The 16,970-nt window shown below is 45.0% G+C and overlaps 1 protein-coding gene across 5 annotated transcripts in view; it reads left to right on the plus strand.

Annotated features, from left to right (window-relative positions):
- The window catches only part of EXOC6B (exocyst complex component 6B), a 262,345-nt gene that overhangs the window by 181,547 nt on the left and 63,828 nt on the right, over positions 1–16,970 (plus strand). For all 5 annotated transcript variants that reach the window (XM_018561201.1, XM_018561202.1, XM_018561200.1 and 2 more), the window contains one exon: positions 3,278–3,351. In XM_018561201.1, the coding sequence (XP_018416703.1) occupies positions 3,278–3,351 (74 nt within the window). The remainder of the gene's footprint in view (positions 1–3,277; positions 3,352–16,970) is intronic.

Genomic DNA, 16,970 nt, shown 5'->3' on the forward strand with positions numbered 1-16,970 from the left:
CCTGCTACAGTGACACAGGATGGAGCTAGGGGAACTTGCTAGATTGACACAGGATGGATCTAGGGGAACTTGCTACAGCAGTACTGGAGGGAGCTAGGGGCACATGCCACAGTGACACAGGATGGAGCTAGGGGGACCTGCCTCAGCTGGATTAAAGACCTCTAATTAGACGCTTGTAAAAATGTTAGTCCAGGCCAGAGACACTAAAGAGCAGGTGCCGACAACCTGACCAGCATGGGGCCTGACCTCTGCCGCCCAGCCAAGACCTGCACTGCCACACTCATCCCAGGGAGGATGACGGATTGCTGTCCATCTGTCACTGTCAGGCATGCAGGCAGCGCTGAATAGGAGCCCCGGATAAAACTCTGATTTCTTTTCCTGTGGGAAGCAGCAGGTTTTGTTGTCTGGCAGCTTCTGTCTTGTAATCTACTTGTTTAAAGATTTACAGACTGCAGCCTTGCTGGGAGGGGGGTTATTAAAGGGGAAGTCCATCTATTATGCAGACGGTGAAAAGGGCCAGTGGCCCATTGAGTCCAGCTGTACGATCCCTTTTCGGATGTCCTTGAAGCGGCTCTGACCATGGGGCAATGTCTGCCAAGGGAGCAGCTCGCTGATTGTGATAGAGAGCAGAATGCTGCGTATAATCTTATCCCTGTGTGGTTGTGTCTTGTATGCTTTGTAATGTTAGCACGGGGGCAACCATATTTAGTCATTACATAGGCAGATTCTGCTTCCTTATAGTGATGCCCAATGGTTGTGTGCCATAAACAACCGCCATTTAATTCTAAAATAAGTAAAATACTTGCCACCTTCTTTCATCCACTGCATTTAGGAGCTGCTGATCACACGCAGCCTCTTTGCAGCCACTTCATGTCTGCATGCACAGCACCGATGGCTGCATGACATTCTCAGGGTGTGTTTCCTGATGGTGACAACATAGGACCAAACCTGTACAATGTGCTTTTGAAACTGCCATTGGGAGAGTATGTAACGGGGTGACCGGTTCCTTGTCACAGGTCGGCTCGAACTATGAGGATGAGTGATTTTCACTCACCTCATAGTTCTCCTTTAAGTCTCTCAATAAAGACTAAACTCCCATTGCAACGATCTTATGATGATGTCTGGGAATGCCACATTCCATGCACAGGCTGCTTGTAATTCAACCGACTTCCACAGAGGGAAACATATTTTGCCTTTAATGTCACTTTAAAATATAAATTACAATAGTTTATGTAACAATTATGTATGAAATATCTCTATATCCCGATCCCTGACTCTCACTCTCTGTCTTCCTCTCTATAGCTAGCCATACACGGGGGGCTGGATGAGGGAAAAGTAGTTGATTCCGACATCTACGCTAGATATGGATGGAGGAACCTCCACTGCCAGCTATTGTATTGAGGCAGCCGCAGCACATGTGGCGATGTTTGTCACCCGAGCGATATTTGCTTAAAGTGACATTAAAGTCAAAAACTTTTTTCCCCTCCCCCCAATGTTAATGTCAACACTTACCTTAAATGATGTCTCTTAATCCGATCTTCTTCTTCTTTCCTGTCCTTTTCAGCCTTCTCTCCAGCGCTGCTGTGGGTCTCCGATACAGCGCTGACTCCTCTGTCCATGCTGGTACTTCCTGTCCCACGGTGTCTGCATGCGGGTGCACGCGTCCATAGACTTACCTTGCGTCTCTGCTCGTCTCCCGGCCGAGAATCGGAACTGCGCATGCGCCCGCCCCAAGATCCTTTGCGGCCGTACGATCGCTTCCTGATTCTCGGCGCTGGAGCGAGCAGCGATAACGAGGTAAGTTTAAAACTAGTCAAAGCGGGTTTTGTTTTTTTTTAAACTTCTTGCCTAGATCTACTGCTTGCTAGCAGTAGATATAGGCAAAAAAAACGGAGGGTTTAGAACCCCTTTAAGCGGATCATTTTCCAACCGACTCGGTCCATTTTTAAGTTGACTTTTGTCAAGCAATGTGGTGCTTACAGGGCCACCGAGAGTTTGAAATTTGGTAAATTTAGCAGAAGTTGGAGCCACATATGGCCTGCTTCTCTCTGCTATGTATATATCAGGTTTACGCTCAGCAGATATCGTAACAGACCTTCAGTTCTTCTGGTATGTACTGGCACGGTTGCCATTTGTGCCAAGATTGAGAGGCGTGTTAATATGCCACGTCTACGGGTCTCATTGATGCGTATAGTACAGTGCGATGTAGACATTTCCTCTCGGCGCATGAATCGGTTTCCCCCGTCCGACACCTGTGTACACTTCCCATCCATTGTCCTGCCTCATCAGAGCTCCGGGAACCGATTGAATTGACGGATCAGGCGTAGAGCCAAGGAACAAGGCCTTTGTAACCGGCTCGGCGGCGCCAATCAAATGGCAGCACTAATTCTCGCTGTGTTTACAGACGCTAAGAAGTGACTCCTAAACCCCAGAAAATGCGCGTCTGCGCCGCATCGCCCGGACGGACGCTGTCAAGTTTCTCACCCGGGGGAATGCGATGAGAAGGCGGCACGGTGCTGGGTCTCAGAGGACATCACACTGTACTATGCATAGAGTGCCCCTTTTATCCCCACTGCCCATAATATTACAGCAGAGACCATGTAATCCTCTTAGAGAGACTCCCAGTCCTCGAGTCAATAGGGCCGCTGAGTACGGGAGCCCAGCACCTAATGCACCATAACAGATAATGGAAGTATATGTTCCCCCCTGATGCTTTAGACAGTTATTTATTATTGATCAACACTCAAGGGTCGAGGTGACAGGCATGAAATCGGGAAAACTCTTTCAGCGACCTGCAGTAAGCAAAAGGAACTTTTTTTGTTTTGTTTCGTCTCACAGCCGAAGATTTTATTGTGGAAGATGGCGAGGAAAAGAGAGACGGGAAAAACAAAAACTTTTACATTTTTTTTTTTCCGTTCTTTTTCTTTCTTTATTCTTCGATCCCAGACAATGCCACCCCCCCCCCCAGCAATCCCTTTTTTTTTTTTTTTTCTTCAGTTGACCCAACAAATAGCACGTAACTCGGAGCGGTCCATGGGAATAGATTTCAGGTTGAGTTAGTACAGTTTTTTTCGCTGTCAGGACGCTGGAATTAATGGCGTTTTGATGACACAAATTTTGAAGAGCAGACAAAGAGCGTGAAGGCCTGGAGACATGGCTCCTTAGAAGCCCGTTCCTCCTCTCCCCCAGCCTCCCTTGTCCTCGCTGTCATCCGTCTGCCAATCTTCCTGTCCATGGTTGTTTAAAAGCGCTTTTCATGGCCTTTTCTTTCCCACAGGTTTTGCCAAATCCGGACCAGTGCCTGGGTTCCAAGGGGACACACTGCAATTGGCCTTCATCGACTTAAGACAAGTAAGCCTTTGTTGTTTTGTGTTTTGTTTCTCTTTTAAGATGTGTGACTGAGGGCCCGTAAGGTCTCAAGGAGAGATTTAGGCCTGTCAGCTTGGTTCTTCAAGCCTTTGCTGTGATGGATACGGAAGAAACTGACGCTGTTGTGCAACGCCTTTCTTAAAATTAAAAAATGGGGACGACCTTTGCGTGCTACAACATGTATATGACTTTTAGCCGGTCATTTGGGGAATTTTGTGAGCTTCTAAGGCTTTGATTACTCGACAAGGGAGTGGGAGAAAAGTGCTGGAATCTCAGGGCTGCCAAACTTACAGCAGAGAATTGGAAGAGGCTTGTTTCGATTGTACTCCACTAGCACAAGCTCAGTACGTAGCAAGCAGCAGAACGACTACAGGGCAGTTTCATGCATGCCAAATTTAGTAAACACTCTTCAACTTTAAATGTGAAACTGAAGCAAGAAAGTGCGCTAGTTGTTTTCATTTTAATCTTTATGGCAAATATATATAAGATTTCGATTATCTGCACCATGTGACTTTAAGTGTAATGTGAACTGTAATATCATAATTGTAATTTTTGGCTAGAAGTGGCATAACAGTGACATTTTTCAGTATTCTTCTCTGGGCTTACTGGACAGAAACACCTTTATTTTGTAGTGCACCCAAGCATAAACCTTAGTTCCCTTAATAAATAAAACTCATTAGGGAGGACAGGTTTAAAAGTAGAATCTGCCTAAGTGTACACCTTAAAGCCATAGTCCACCTTAGGGGGAAAAAAAGGTTGCAAAGCATTGCAACTGCCATCAGTGGATCATAGGGGGGAACTGAATGGACCACTCAACTCTAGGGGCAGACTCCATGGACCACTCGACTCTAGGGGTAGACTCAAGGGATCACTCAACTCTAGGGGGTGCACTCGATGGACCACTTCAATCTAGGGGGTGGACTCAATAGACCATTTAACTCTAGGGGGTGGACTTGATGGACCTCTTGACTCTAGGGGATGGGCTCGACAGATTACTCGAACCTAGGAACAGACTTGATGGACCACTCCACTCTAGGGGTGGACTCAATTGGTCACTTGAATCTAGGGGGGTGGATTCGATGGACCACTTGACTCTAGGGGTAGACTCGATGGAACACTTGACTCTAGGGGTAGACTCGATGGAACACTTGACTCTAGGGGGTGGACTCGATGTACCATTTGACTCTCGGGATGAACGTGATGCATCAATCGACTCTAGGGGCAGGCTAAATGGATCACTCAACTTTAGGGGCGGACTCAATTGACCACTTGACTCGGGGCGGGTGTGGGGGGGGAATTGGATGGATGGATCACTTGACTCTAGGAGCAGACTTGATGGACCACTTGACTTTCTGCAGACTCTTCCCCCAGGTCTGTACTGAAGTGCAGACCTTCGGTTATGCAGCTGGAGGAAGTATTATTATTATTACATAGTATTTATATAGCGCCAACTGTTTGCGCAGCACTTTACAATATAAGGAAGACATTACAGTTACAATACAATTCAAGACAAGATGGTAAGGAGGGCCCTGCCCCTGAGGGCTTACAATCTAAAAGTAACCAATGGACTGCAAGTGTGGTGACCTAAATGCACTTGTAGGCCATTGAGAACTACGAGTCCCCCTGCCGCAGTGGATATTTGAATGGATGACACGGGTGTGCAAGCTGAGCCAGGCACAGCTGCACCAAATAAAAAAATATACAGATTGTTGCGGGGACAAGAACCCCTGTGACTTAGGTGAGAGGGGGCAGTTTGAGGGGGTGGGGGTGGGGGGGCTGCAGAGTGACACCATGTTACACCCTAAATATAGGTATAACCGGAAAAGGTGGAATTAGCCTTCAAAGAGTAAATAAACTCTGAAAGCTGTGCCCAAAAAAAGGCAAGTAGAGGGCAAAAGACTAATCACTGCTATTGCCCTCGGACTCTCTGCAGTTGATCTTTTCCCCTATTTCTTACAATGCCTCGAAGGCAGCCATCTTGGTAGAGCCAGGGCTTTGCTTTCTCATGTCAGATCCTCCAGCAAAGAGAACAGTGAGCAGCACAGTAGCGATCTCACCAAATCTGCTGAGACTAGCAGTCAGAGGCAGCAGTGTAGGGCTGCAGCTAACGATTATTTTCATAATCGATTAGTTGGCCGATTATTAAGTTCGATTAATTGGTTAATCGGATAAAAAAAAAAAAGGCTCCAGTGATTGATGCTTTATTGCAGAGGAGAGCATATCTATTGTGCAATTAGGAGCCTGCCTGCATGCAGTTTTTGTGTTATTACCTTTAGTATTGCTATAAGTAACATTACTCGATACGCTACCCAACATAGTAATCCACAAACTGTAATACAAGGCACACGGGGAACAAAGAAATGCAAATTTGGCACCATTTGGATGTTATTGACATGATCTGAACTGACTGACAGCTCTGCCTACAGCCTCATAGCTGTGCATCTGCAGTGTGTGATCATCTAAGGCAGGCCTACTTAAAGTGTGGGTCGCAACCCTATATGGGGTCTTGCAACTGAATGTGGGGGGTCCAGAAGAAAAACACAAATCCCCGGCAGGGATCGGCAAGGTGTCCATAAGTGGCACTTGCGGGATCTGCCGTGGTTTACCGGACACAGAGCTAGGGTTGTAACCTGGTACGGTCCCAGCCCCGAGCCCCCCTCCCCTGTACAATTGGTGGTATTGGTACCTTCCTGGGTATGGGGAGGGTGGAGCTTGCCTTTTAGCGGGCTGAAGCACTGCAGAGCAAGGCAGGACTCGGTCGGGAGCGGAGGCTGCTGAAGTGGTAAGCAGATGTCTACTCTGGGGCTGGGTTAGCAGGGGAACACAACACAGAGGCTCTTCTAGCCATTCCTCATATTCTCTAGAGCAAAAAAAAAAAGTTTTCCCAGTAGTTGGGCTTTAAAGGTCATTTTTTAAATTGTAAACTGTGACTGTCCAATCCTTGCCCAGGTCGTCGGGACAGAATCATCAGGCTCTGTGTCCAACCTAAGCTCTGCTCTTGCTTACAGTTTCTGGCAAAGTCTTTGAAACCTTGTGAAAAAAATCCATTTCATCTCATTAGTATGCAAATTTTCTTTCATCTTTAATAAATGGTAAAAATGATATGTATACCAAAGAATTGTTTTACATTGCATTTCTTTATGATTTATTATCAGTAAATGTTTGATTTGTATGCCTGTGTTATATGACTATATACCCGGGGTCAGGTAATAATTTCCTCATGCGAAAAGGGGTCATGAGTGGAAAAAGTTTAAGGAAGGCCTGATATAAGGTATTGCTGCCTCTGACTGAATCTCTTAGGAGATTTGGAGTAAGCCCTGGTTCACACCTAGGCGTATTGCATATGCGCGTCTGTCGCGCGTTTTTTTTACCCCGATTCGCGGTAAAAAAATCACGCGACAAACGCGCGTTTCCGAAGGCTACTTGGCTGTATCCCAATGGAAACGCGCAACAAAAACGGCCCAAAGTAGTACCTGTACCTTTTCAGGCGTGGGCCATTTTGTAGCGCGTTAGGGACGGGCTGAAATACGCCAAGGTGGGAACGAGACCCATTGAATACAATGGGATTTAGATGTTTGAGCGTTTTGTAGAGCGTTCGTCGAGCGTAGAACGCGCTACAAAACGTTCAGGTGTGAACAAGGGCTAAGATTCGATTGTCTGACCTTTTGTCTTTATAGCTGTTTTGTAGAATGCTAGTTGTTAGTTCATTTTTATAGTATAGGTAAGTGGTGGGCAACTTCGGCACCCTAGCTGTGGTGAAACGACAAATCCCTTCGTGCCTCTGCCTGTGGAAGTCAAGCCTGTGGCTTTTAGAGTCTTACAATGCCTTGTGTGACTTGTAGTTCCAAACTAGCCGGTGTGTTGGGGTTGCCTGGTATAGTTGTTTCCCGATTGTTTTTATGGTTCAGGTCGAGTTAATTTGTCAGTTCCTGCAAACACTTTTTTAGTATCGTTGTAAAATCTATTGCATTCATAATGCTTTGTATATCAAAACATGTTGGGTACAGTATAAAACACTGTTCAAGTGCTTAAACCTTTAAAAAGTGCTAAAATGCATTTGCGTGCACATAAACACCATATGGTTTCCATTTTGGTAAAACATAAAAGAGAAGACTACATTGAGTAAATAGATACCAAATATGTCAAGCCTTAACGGAGAACTATGAGGTGAGTGAAAATCACTCACCCTCATGGTTCGAGCCGACGTGCGACAATAAAACTGTTATGCTGTTCAATAGATCGGGAAGTGAGGGAACGCATACCGTCGCTCGCTCACTTCTCGATTCTGTCCCTGCAGAGAGCCGTGACTGTTACTCACGGCTCCCTGCAGGGATTTCCCCCCTCCCCGCTCCGATCCTCCAGCCCTAACTGGCGGAACGGACGGGTGAGGTGGCGGGTACAGCTGGCTCTGCCTCTAGATAGGCAGAGCCAGCTGTCAATCACGCAGCTGGGTGGATCTCGACAGTAATGTCGGGATCCGTCCCGGCTGCGGTGGTCTCAGTACACTGCGAGCTGTAGCTCGTGGTATACTGAGCTTTGGGTGACGGGAGGAGGACTATGGGGAACTATGGGGAAAAACACTGACCCCCATAGTTCTCCTTTAAAATTGCGTACATTAGGGTGAACATTCAAAATACTCAAAACTGTCCAAAAGAACCTGAAATAATGGCCCCTGAATGATTCCTCTCATTGTGGTGTGAGCAGCAATACTGTCACATCTCTCACAGAGGCTATCTTCTCAAGAGCAACTCAGCGTCTAAACTTCCTACAATGTAACGTTATCATGACTTGCTGGAAGCAATGCATGATGGATAATGTAGGCTTGAGAAATGGAGATTGCGTCACATCAAGCAGCAGGGAAAGAGACACAAAGCACAATGGGAATCCAGGAAGTTGTTGGAAGTGATGGGCAGACGGAAGGCAGCGCTCGCTACATAAAAAGGATTTTTTTTCACGTAAGCTTTGATTGTATTTTCAGTATGTATTCCTAATACAATGCTGATGTTATAACAAGAGAGGGTATGCTGGGACTTTACAATTGTTATAATATCATAAGGGGGCTGAGAAGCATTGGGGAGTTAACAGGTTTTCTGCAATGATACATCTGGGGTCTTAGGCCAGTGATGTCTCCCCTGCCCTCTATCCTAGCAGATCAAGCCAAAACCATGCTTGATCTGCTTCTGTCCAATGCAGAGCTGCCATGGTTTCACAGGGCTGAACCTGGAAGTGCTAAGAGGAGGTCACTTCCGGGTTATCGTCTCAGGGGGATTGGTACATAATTTTTTACCAAAATTCCTCTACTGGCCATTCCTAACAATTTGCTCGGCTGATCCAGGCCTCCGAGGACCTACAGGGAGCCCAGGCCAGTGGCAGGCTGAGAGTGTGTGTTTGATTGGGGGCATGGGGGTCCTGTGTGTTAACATTTCCTTTGCAGTGCGTTGGCAGTCCATTCAAAATGATTGGGCTGTTTTAAAGACACTCTGTCATGAACTTAAAAAAATTGCAGGTAAAAGCACAGAAACATCAAGTGTTATAAATGCGTACTTGCAGCATTTTTCATAAATACACAAAAATTGTTGAATTTGCTATCAAATGTGACTTCTTTAGAAAGTGTTAATTCCCCAGCACAGCCCCCTCTCTCCTTGCAGATCATAGTCCTCTCCTTCTCTGAGGAATGCCTACAGTATTACCCTCTGTGCTGGCCCAGTTCCTCCACTCTTCCCTTCACCTCCCTTCATACTCTTTTATGTAGCCACCGGCAGCTGACAATTTTCCACCCAGTTCCTTTAACTAAACTCAATTGAAAAGTCAACTTGTGTCGGGTGGTGCCAACAGGGCCACTCACGGTCTGAATTCTGACCAGATCAGCAGAAAACAGACAAAATTTGATCCACGAATGGCCAGCTTTAGACTTACCCCCAGGCAGGTAAAAGTCCCCCATTAGGTTTCACTGCCCTGCTAGAGTTGTGTCATGGTCACTGCCGGGGGAGAACCTTCTTGCAATGCTTGCAGCCTGCGGGGACATGAACTGAGCCTGTTGTCTGGGGACCGTCAGGCCCCGGTGTTATGTATCCCGACCTCTCCGTCTCTATTGTGTATGAACCGTACAGTGACCTGGCCCTCCTTCTCCGTTTATGAACGCCAGCTGAGAACCATCAAACCATCTAATGATCTCATTCATTGTGTTTTATTTGTTTGACTTTCTTCTAATCTATAAACCACACACAAAGCCAGAGCCAATTACCAAGTGTTAGCTGCATAATATTAAACAAAACAATTCCATTCAGTTCAGTGCATATCATTCCACACAAGGCATTAAAAAATCCTATTCCCGGCACAGGGCAGCCTGTTCTCACCAGGAAAATATGTGGGTTATCTTCCTCGTACACATATCATACAGACACATGGGTGGCGGAACGGGTCACCCCAAAAAACACCCCCAGCCCACAGACACGCAATATGCACTAAAAGGAATCTGAAGGTTTTTTTCTTTCCCATTGTTTTATATTTTTGTCCTCTGGCCATTGTTAACATTTCTTTCTTCAGGGCGGCTACTCAGACTACAGATCTGATCATTGTAAATGGCTGTAATCTTTCTCTGAATGTCACACAGCCATGTAAAATTCCGATTTTGAATACTGTTTATCACTTGAAGTGTCAATATTTGAGTGTGCTTGTGTATTACACCCATATTTAGGGTGTAACATGGAACATAGTTCCATTCCACATTCAGTCACCCTCAGATCGCCACCTCATGAATTGCGAGGTTCTGGGGCCCCGTACCATTCTGTATATTTTTTAATTCAGTGCTCTGTCCTCACAGCTGCACCACCAATTCACAGAATCTGCCTCCACTGCAACAGGGAGATTTGTATTATTCAAAGGAACACAGGTACAATTATGCCATTGCATGTAGTCTATTGATTACTTCCACCAGTTCCATAAACAAAGGTCTGTACCTGGCAGGATCTGCGAAACTACCGCTCCAGCAGAAGGACTCATAGTTCTTTATAGAACACAAGTAGGGTGATGTCCATGCTATTGAATTCCTTTTGATTGCTTCCTCGAGCTCCATAACCATAGGTCTGTACCTTGCAGGATCTGAGAATGTAAAAACTACAAGTCTTATCTTCCATAGTGGCAGAGGGACTCCTAGTTCTCCGCGGAACACAATGTTGGTGACATCATCCCACTTGTAGTCCATTGATTACTTCCTCTAGCTCCATAACCAAAGGTCTGTACCTTGCAGTATCTGTGAATGGGAAAACTACCACTGAGGCAGAGGGACTCGTAGTTCTCAAGGGCACACAAGTGCGGTGATGTCATCCCACTTGTAGTCCATATCTCAAGCTACATAACCGAAGGTCTGTATGTTTCAGGATCTGTGAATGGAAAGACTACCACCATGGCAGAGGGACTCGTAGTTCTCGAAGGAACACAAGTGTGGTGACACTTCCATTGATTGCTTTCTCAAGCTCCATAACTGTAGGTCTGTACCTTGCAAGATCTGTGAATGGAAAAGCCATAGTGACAGAGGGACTCTCATTTCTAAATGGAACACAAATGAGGTGACATTATCACACTTGCAGTCCATTGATTAATTCCTCCAGCTCCGTAAACAAAGGTCTGTACCTTGCAGGATCTGTGCAAGGGAAAACTACCACTGTGGCAGAGGCACTTTAGTTCTCGATGGAACACAAGTACGGTGACGTCAACACTCTTGCATTACATAGATTGCTTCCTCAAGCTCCATAACTGAAGATCTGTACCCTGCTGGATCTGTGAATGGGAAAACAAGTTTCATCTGCCAATGCGGCAAAGGGACCGCTAGTTCTCAATGGAACACAAGTACAGTGATGTCACTGCTCTTGTACTCCATTGATTGCTTCCTTCAGCTCCATAACCATAGGTGTATACCTCAGTACAAACCTCGGGCTGGAAGAGCAGTCTTCAGGAGCCTGTGCTTTGCACTCATGGTCCACTTATCATGGTTGAAATGCTCTGCAGGCTTTTTTTTTTTTTTTTTTTTTTTTAAAAAAAAGTTTTATGTCCAATGATGTCACAGCAAGCCTCCATTAAGTCACTCAGTTTCCGCTGTTACCCTACATTTCATCCCAACCATGCCAAGAGACTTTTACATGGGCAGCCCATCAAAGAGGAGCGAGATTCATTGGCAGGGACAGACCGGAAGTCACCAACTCTAGGCAGCGATGCTTTGTGAAAACTACTAGGGGGCGGTTACCTGACCAGAGCTAAAATGCAGTTGTGACTGGTCGTATCTGGTGGACATGGAAAGCCTGCTGAACAATAGACATTCCAGGCTGCATTTCTCAGCAAAGGAGACAGTGTTAAGGAAATTATACAGCCAGAAGAGAGCGGTTGTATATCTGGAGTATATCGTCATGGGTGTACTGTATATTTTAGGAGTAGAGATGTCACTTTTGTGATTTATAACACATTTGATTGGCAATGTCTCTTCTGTTAGCTGACTTATATTCAGAGCCCAGAGGTGTCACTTCTTTAAAGTATGTCTGGCTTGTAGAGCAGGAAAGTGGAAAATCACCAGCACTCAGGAACTATCGTTTTAGGATTTTAATGATCGTTTATTAATGTCACATGTATCAAAAAAGCCAACGTTTCGGGGCCGCACCGGGTCCCTTCATCAGGGCGACATAGTGGTTTGTAGAGCAGTGATCTGTAAAAGAGAACAAATACTTATACTGTATACCATACATATAACTTCTATTTGATGAGTAGTGTTGTCACTCCTATAACATGTAATGTATATTTTATGGTTAGTGATGTCTCTCCTGTAAACTATAATGTATATTGCGTGATGTTCAGGTGGGTGACGGTAAAAGACATTTGTATTCTGACCTTACCTTAGAGCAGGGGCAGGTACTATAGCCCGCCAGCTATAATACAACTACAAATGAGGCATTGCAAGACTCTGATAACCACAAACATGACTCCCAAAGGCAGATGCGTTATATAGTTTCACCACAGCTGGAGGGCCAGATCCTACCCCTCCCTTGGAGGAAACGTAATTGTTTTTTCAAGTTGTAGTATGTGGCTTATAATATATATTGCACCCCTTAGTTACATAGTTAGTCAGGTTGAAAAAGACACAAGTCCATCGAGTTCAACCATTAGAGTAAAGGTCACCCCTGCAAAGAATTGTAGATTCCAATAGACAACATGAATTAAAGCTGCAATGGCTTATCATGGAATGTGCACTGGGCAGCATTCCAGGAAAGGGGATGCAATATATATATTTTTTCTTTCTCCGGGTTGGGATTGAGCCTTGGTTCTGTAGATGGGAGGATAGTTGCAGACAGTAGTGGGAGAGGCTGTCCTCACAGCTGTTCAGGTGCCTGGCCTCTTTCCGGTCCAGCGCTTCAGAAAATATTAACTTTTAGTGACAATTCTCCTCTGTTGAATGTGTGTGCGCGGATGAAAGGCGGGCACCGAGATGGCAGCAGTAGAGCAAGACCCTCTGAAGCTTCCCTCTTTCTTATTGCAACTTTGTTGTCTTGGTATGCCAAGGACGGAGGAGGAGGAGGAGAGGTGTTGAATTGTCCGCTGTCATCGCTTTTGCCCAGAAGATGGATGGGGTCGGATGGAAAGTGTGAATGAAGTTGCAGTCATTGACTGATGCCTCTGTCCTATTAAGACCATCTTTCTATGTGTCTCACAGTAAACACAAAAAAACCAAAACAACAACAAACAGAACTGGCGCTTTGTCCATGCTGCCACGATGATGCAGTATCTCCTTGTTTTCGGAACGCACGGCTAGCATTCACATGGCTTTCTGATGCTTCAGGGGTATAACTTTCTAGTGACACTGTCCCCTCTCCATCCCCAACCCTGTCTCAAGCCGCTTTCATCCTGTAACAGATGGCCTTTGGAAGACTGATGGCTATGCAATCCGTCATCTCATGACACCGTCAAGCTGCGCTTCATTAACACGCTGTTGGGAATCTGTTTTGGCCTAGGCAGTCTAGTTTTTTTGTTTTTTTTGTTCCGGTTAGGTTCAGTTTTTTTTTATGTACCTTTTTAAAGTATCTAAATTTGGCTTTTCTTAGGGGCTTCTTCAAATCTTCCATTTTGGAAACATTTTCATGGGAATGGCGGAGTCTATCTGGTCTTCAACGGTAACCCAGCAACGCGGTTTTCATTTCCCCCCCGCTTACCAGTGATATTTATGTGCGCTGGTTTCTTTAGCGGCACAGAAGGGACAATTAATCATCGCTATAGACCGTATTACTGCTGGGAATTAACGGGACCTCTAAGCGGAAGACATAAGATGGCCGACCTGAAGTTCTTACTCCATCAGAAGCCTTTAATTCGCATTGTGCATGAAGTTGGCTGCCAGCATGATAGACCATTCTATGGTATGGGAAAGGTTCGGCTTTTTACGCTTAATCGCGCAAAGTGTTCAATGAGGCTGCACCAGAGGTCTCTTGGTGGCCGTGTCTGCATTTTCTAGTGTGTGTCTTTGTCCTTCATGTCTTGGTATAAGATTTTGCCCAACTCTGACGTTGTTCTTGTAGTCAAAAATGTTGTCTGCTCTTCACGCATTTGCTAAAATTTGGTTACTTGCGAGCCACCATCGCAACCTTAACTTGTACTAAATGGTATCTGTAGTCTTTCCGGTCACAGTTGCGAGTGTTGTATTTGGGAGATGCAAGCACATCCTATCCACTTGGTGGAATCTGTATTTTTTTTTTCAGTTGAGTCTGGTAATACTTCTCTTTGAACCTGTAGACAACTGTTTTCATATGTTCGCATGAATCTCTGAAGATTCTGTTCTTTGTTCAGCTGTCCATCTGAGAGAACCATCACCTACTCAGTACTGTGTGCAAGATGACCACCAGAACCCATTGACTTCCAGTCAACTATTTTTTAACATGAAGCAGAAGTGTCTGTTTTGGAAGCTGTATCCACTGATCCTTTTTAAAGTTCTCAGATATACTATAGGCTGTTGGCAGCTGATATCGAGCCTGTCGATTTTTGCCTGATGGTGGGATGTAGCCAAGTGACGTCCATGCTTTGGGGCTGCTAAATCAGATTGGGTCCTTCCACTGGTCATGTGTGTGGATAGAATGAGCCTACTTTCTTTTAGGTTGGGTATTTGTTTTGACTTCATGGACTATCTCTATTGCATTGATAAACTATTTGATTTCCTCCAAGATTTTGCTGGTCAGCTAACTACATCCGCTATTCAATGTATATTATATATAAAAGGCTTCTCGTTTTTGTTTACCTCCAATATTACAGAACTAGCACTACCTTCACCACTGTAATTAAGCCTGGTTGCCCTACCACTGTCCTGCAAGGAATGACTGCTACTACCATTCTGCTAGTCTGGAAGACTTGCTACCACCCTTCAAGTCTGAATAACCTGCTACTACTCTTATTTTGTTCTGCCAGACACTTCCCTTCTGCCAGTTGGGTTATTTGTCTCTGGTCTTCAACATTCTGTTTGTTCTCTCGACTACAGCTTTCTATCTATTGATAATATAGACTGCAGCAGCTCTTACAGTGGTCTAATTGTCTACTACCAATATTGTACTAGTAGTGTGATCTATGCCATGCTCATATAGATGGTGTGCCTGCCATTGGGCTAGTTAGAGTGCCTCTCAATGTCCTTAGGTTGGACTGCATTGTTCTTTGGCTAATCAAGTTGCCTGCCATTGCTCTTTGGCTAATTGGGTTACCTACCACTGCCTGCATCTTTTCAGGTTGCCTGCCAATAGCCTTTGGCCTTTCAGGTTTCTTGATGATGCCCTCCTGCTTGCTGGAATGCATGCCACACTTCGCCTAGCTGGGTTGCCTTCCTCTACCATAGCCCTTGAGCTAGAGAGCTTACTTCCCAACACCTTTTGGTTGCTTACTATGGCCCTATGGCTAGTTAGGTTGCAGCAGAGTATAAGCTTTATTTTCACCAATCCTCTGACTGGTAGAGTATCTTCAGTGTATGTGCATCAGCTAGAGCTGACCTTAAAGTGAACCTGTGTTCACTTTAAACCTTGTAAACTGTCACCAGACATGAGAAGCTGATTCATGGAGGTGCCTGTCTAAGCAGTCACATAGCTGGCAGAGTGCCCAGGAGCCTTGGAAGCTAGGATGTTGTATGATTCAAATCTCTTTACAGCTTCTGTAGTTGAGTGCCTGGCTACTTCCACTTCCCCCCTGTGCCACACCATCAACACGATGAGTAGTAGGTAAGGGCTAAGTGCTAGCTATTGATTGCTGAAACCAGATGAGGTTTTCATTGTCCAACGTCCCCAGTTTGGGAGCTGCTTGGACACTTGGCAAGGTATGTGACTGGCCAATTAAGTGTGTTATTTCCATGCTTGGTCACCGCTTAGAAAATTATTTTTTGTTGCTGTTTTTCACATTTTTAATATTTGTGTTTTTTTAAAACTTTGTTTACAAAAAAATCCATACATTGCAAAGAATTCCCAGAGCACTATGAGTTAGCTAAAGGGACATCACAGCTAAAGTACTTTGTTTTCAGGTACCCTGGCTCTTTTTGAAACCTCAGACGAAGCTTTCTAGTAATGAGGACACGTGTGTAAAAATTTCAGCTTCAGCTTCTGAGCTCTGCATAGAATAGCCTCTCTCAGTGATTGAGGAGAAACAGGAAAACATGATAACAGAAGCCTAAAGCCCCACCTACCAATAGTAATACACAATATTAATATGCAATATTTCATATTTACCCTATTAAGTGTTTTCACTTTATAATTGTTTTTTTTCCTGAGAAAATGTGTACAACATCGCTATACACTCCCATTAAAGTAATATTTACCATTTCATACATGTCTAAGCAAGTCCTGTCTCCTTTCCTATAGAGTGCCCAGGAACCCGCAAAACTGGGGTGCTCATTTATGCAAATGTAGACCAGCTCTTACCCCGCCCCTTCCTCCTCTCATGAATTGCTATATCCAATACAGACACTTCACACACTTTCTTACATGAAGCCACTGTTGTTTTCTGCCAGATTAGATGCTGGATATGAAATACAGTCATGGCCAAAAATATTGGCACCCCTGCATTCCTGTCAGATAATGCATCACTTGGTGCAGAAAATTGTTGCAATTAGAAATGTTTCGGCATTCTCATGTTCATTTCTTTTGTTTGTATTGGTATGACACAAAATTAACAGCTTTTTGATGAAACAAAATTACAGCTTTTTGGTGCAGCCCATCATTCTACTGTTCCAGAAAAAGAAACGAGGCCTTTAAAGAAAAACATCCAGTCCCTACAGTAACACATGGTGGGGGGTCACTGATGTTTTGGGGTTGCTTTGCTACTTCAGGCACTGGATGTTTTGACTGTGTGCATGGCATTATGAAATCTGAAGACTACCAAAGAATTCTGGGGTGTAATGTAGGGCCCAGTGTCAGAATGTTGGGTCTCCGTGAGAGGTCATGGGTCTTACAGAAGGACAATGACCCAAAGCACACGTCAAAAAGCACCCAGAAATTGTTTCAGACAAAGCGCTGGAGTGTACTGGACTGGCCAGCAATGAGTCCAGATGTGAACCCCATAGAGCTCCTGTGGAGAGATGTCAGTACAGCAGTTGGGAAAAG

Source organism: Nanorana parkeri, unplaced genomic scaffold (assembly GCF_000935625.1).
Source record: "Nanorana parkeri isolate BGI_ZX_2015 unplaced genomic scaffold, ASM93562v1 scaffold507, whole genome shotgun sequence".
Lineage (NCBI taxonomy): Eukaryota > Metazoa > Chordata > Amphibia > Anura > Dicroglossidae > Nanorana > Nanorana parkeri.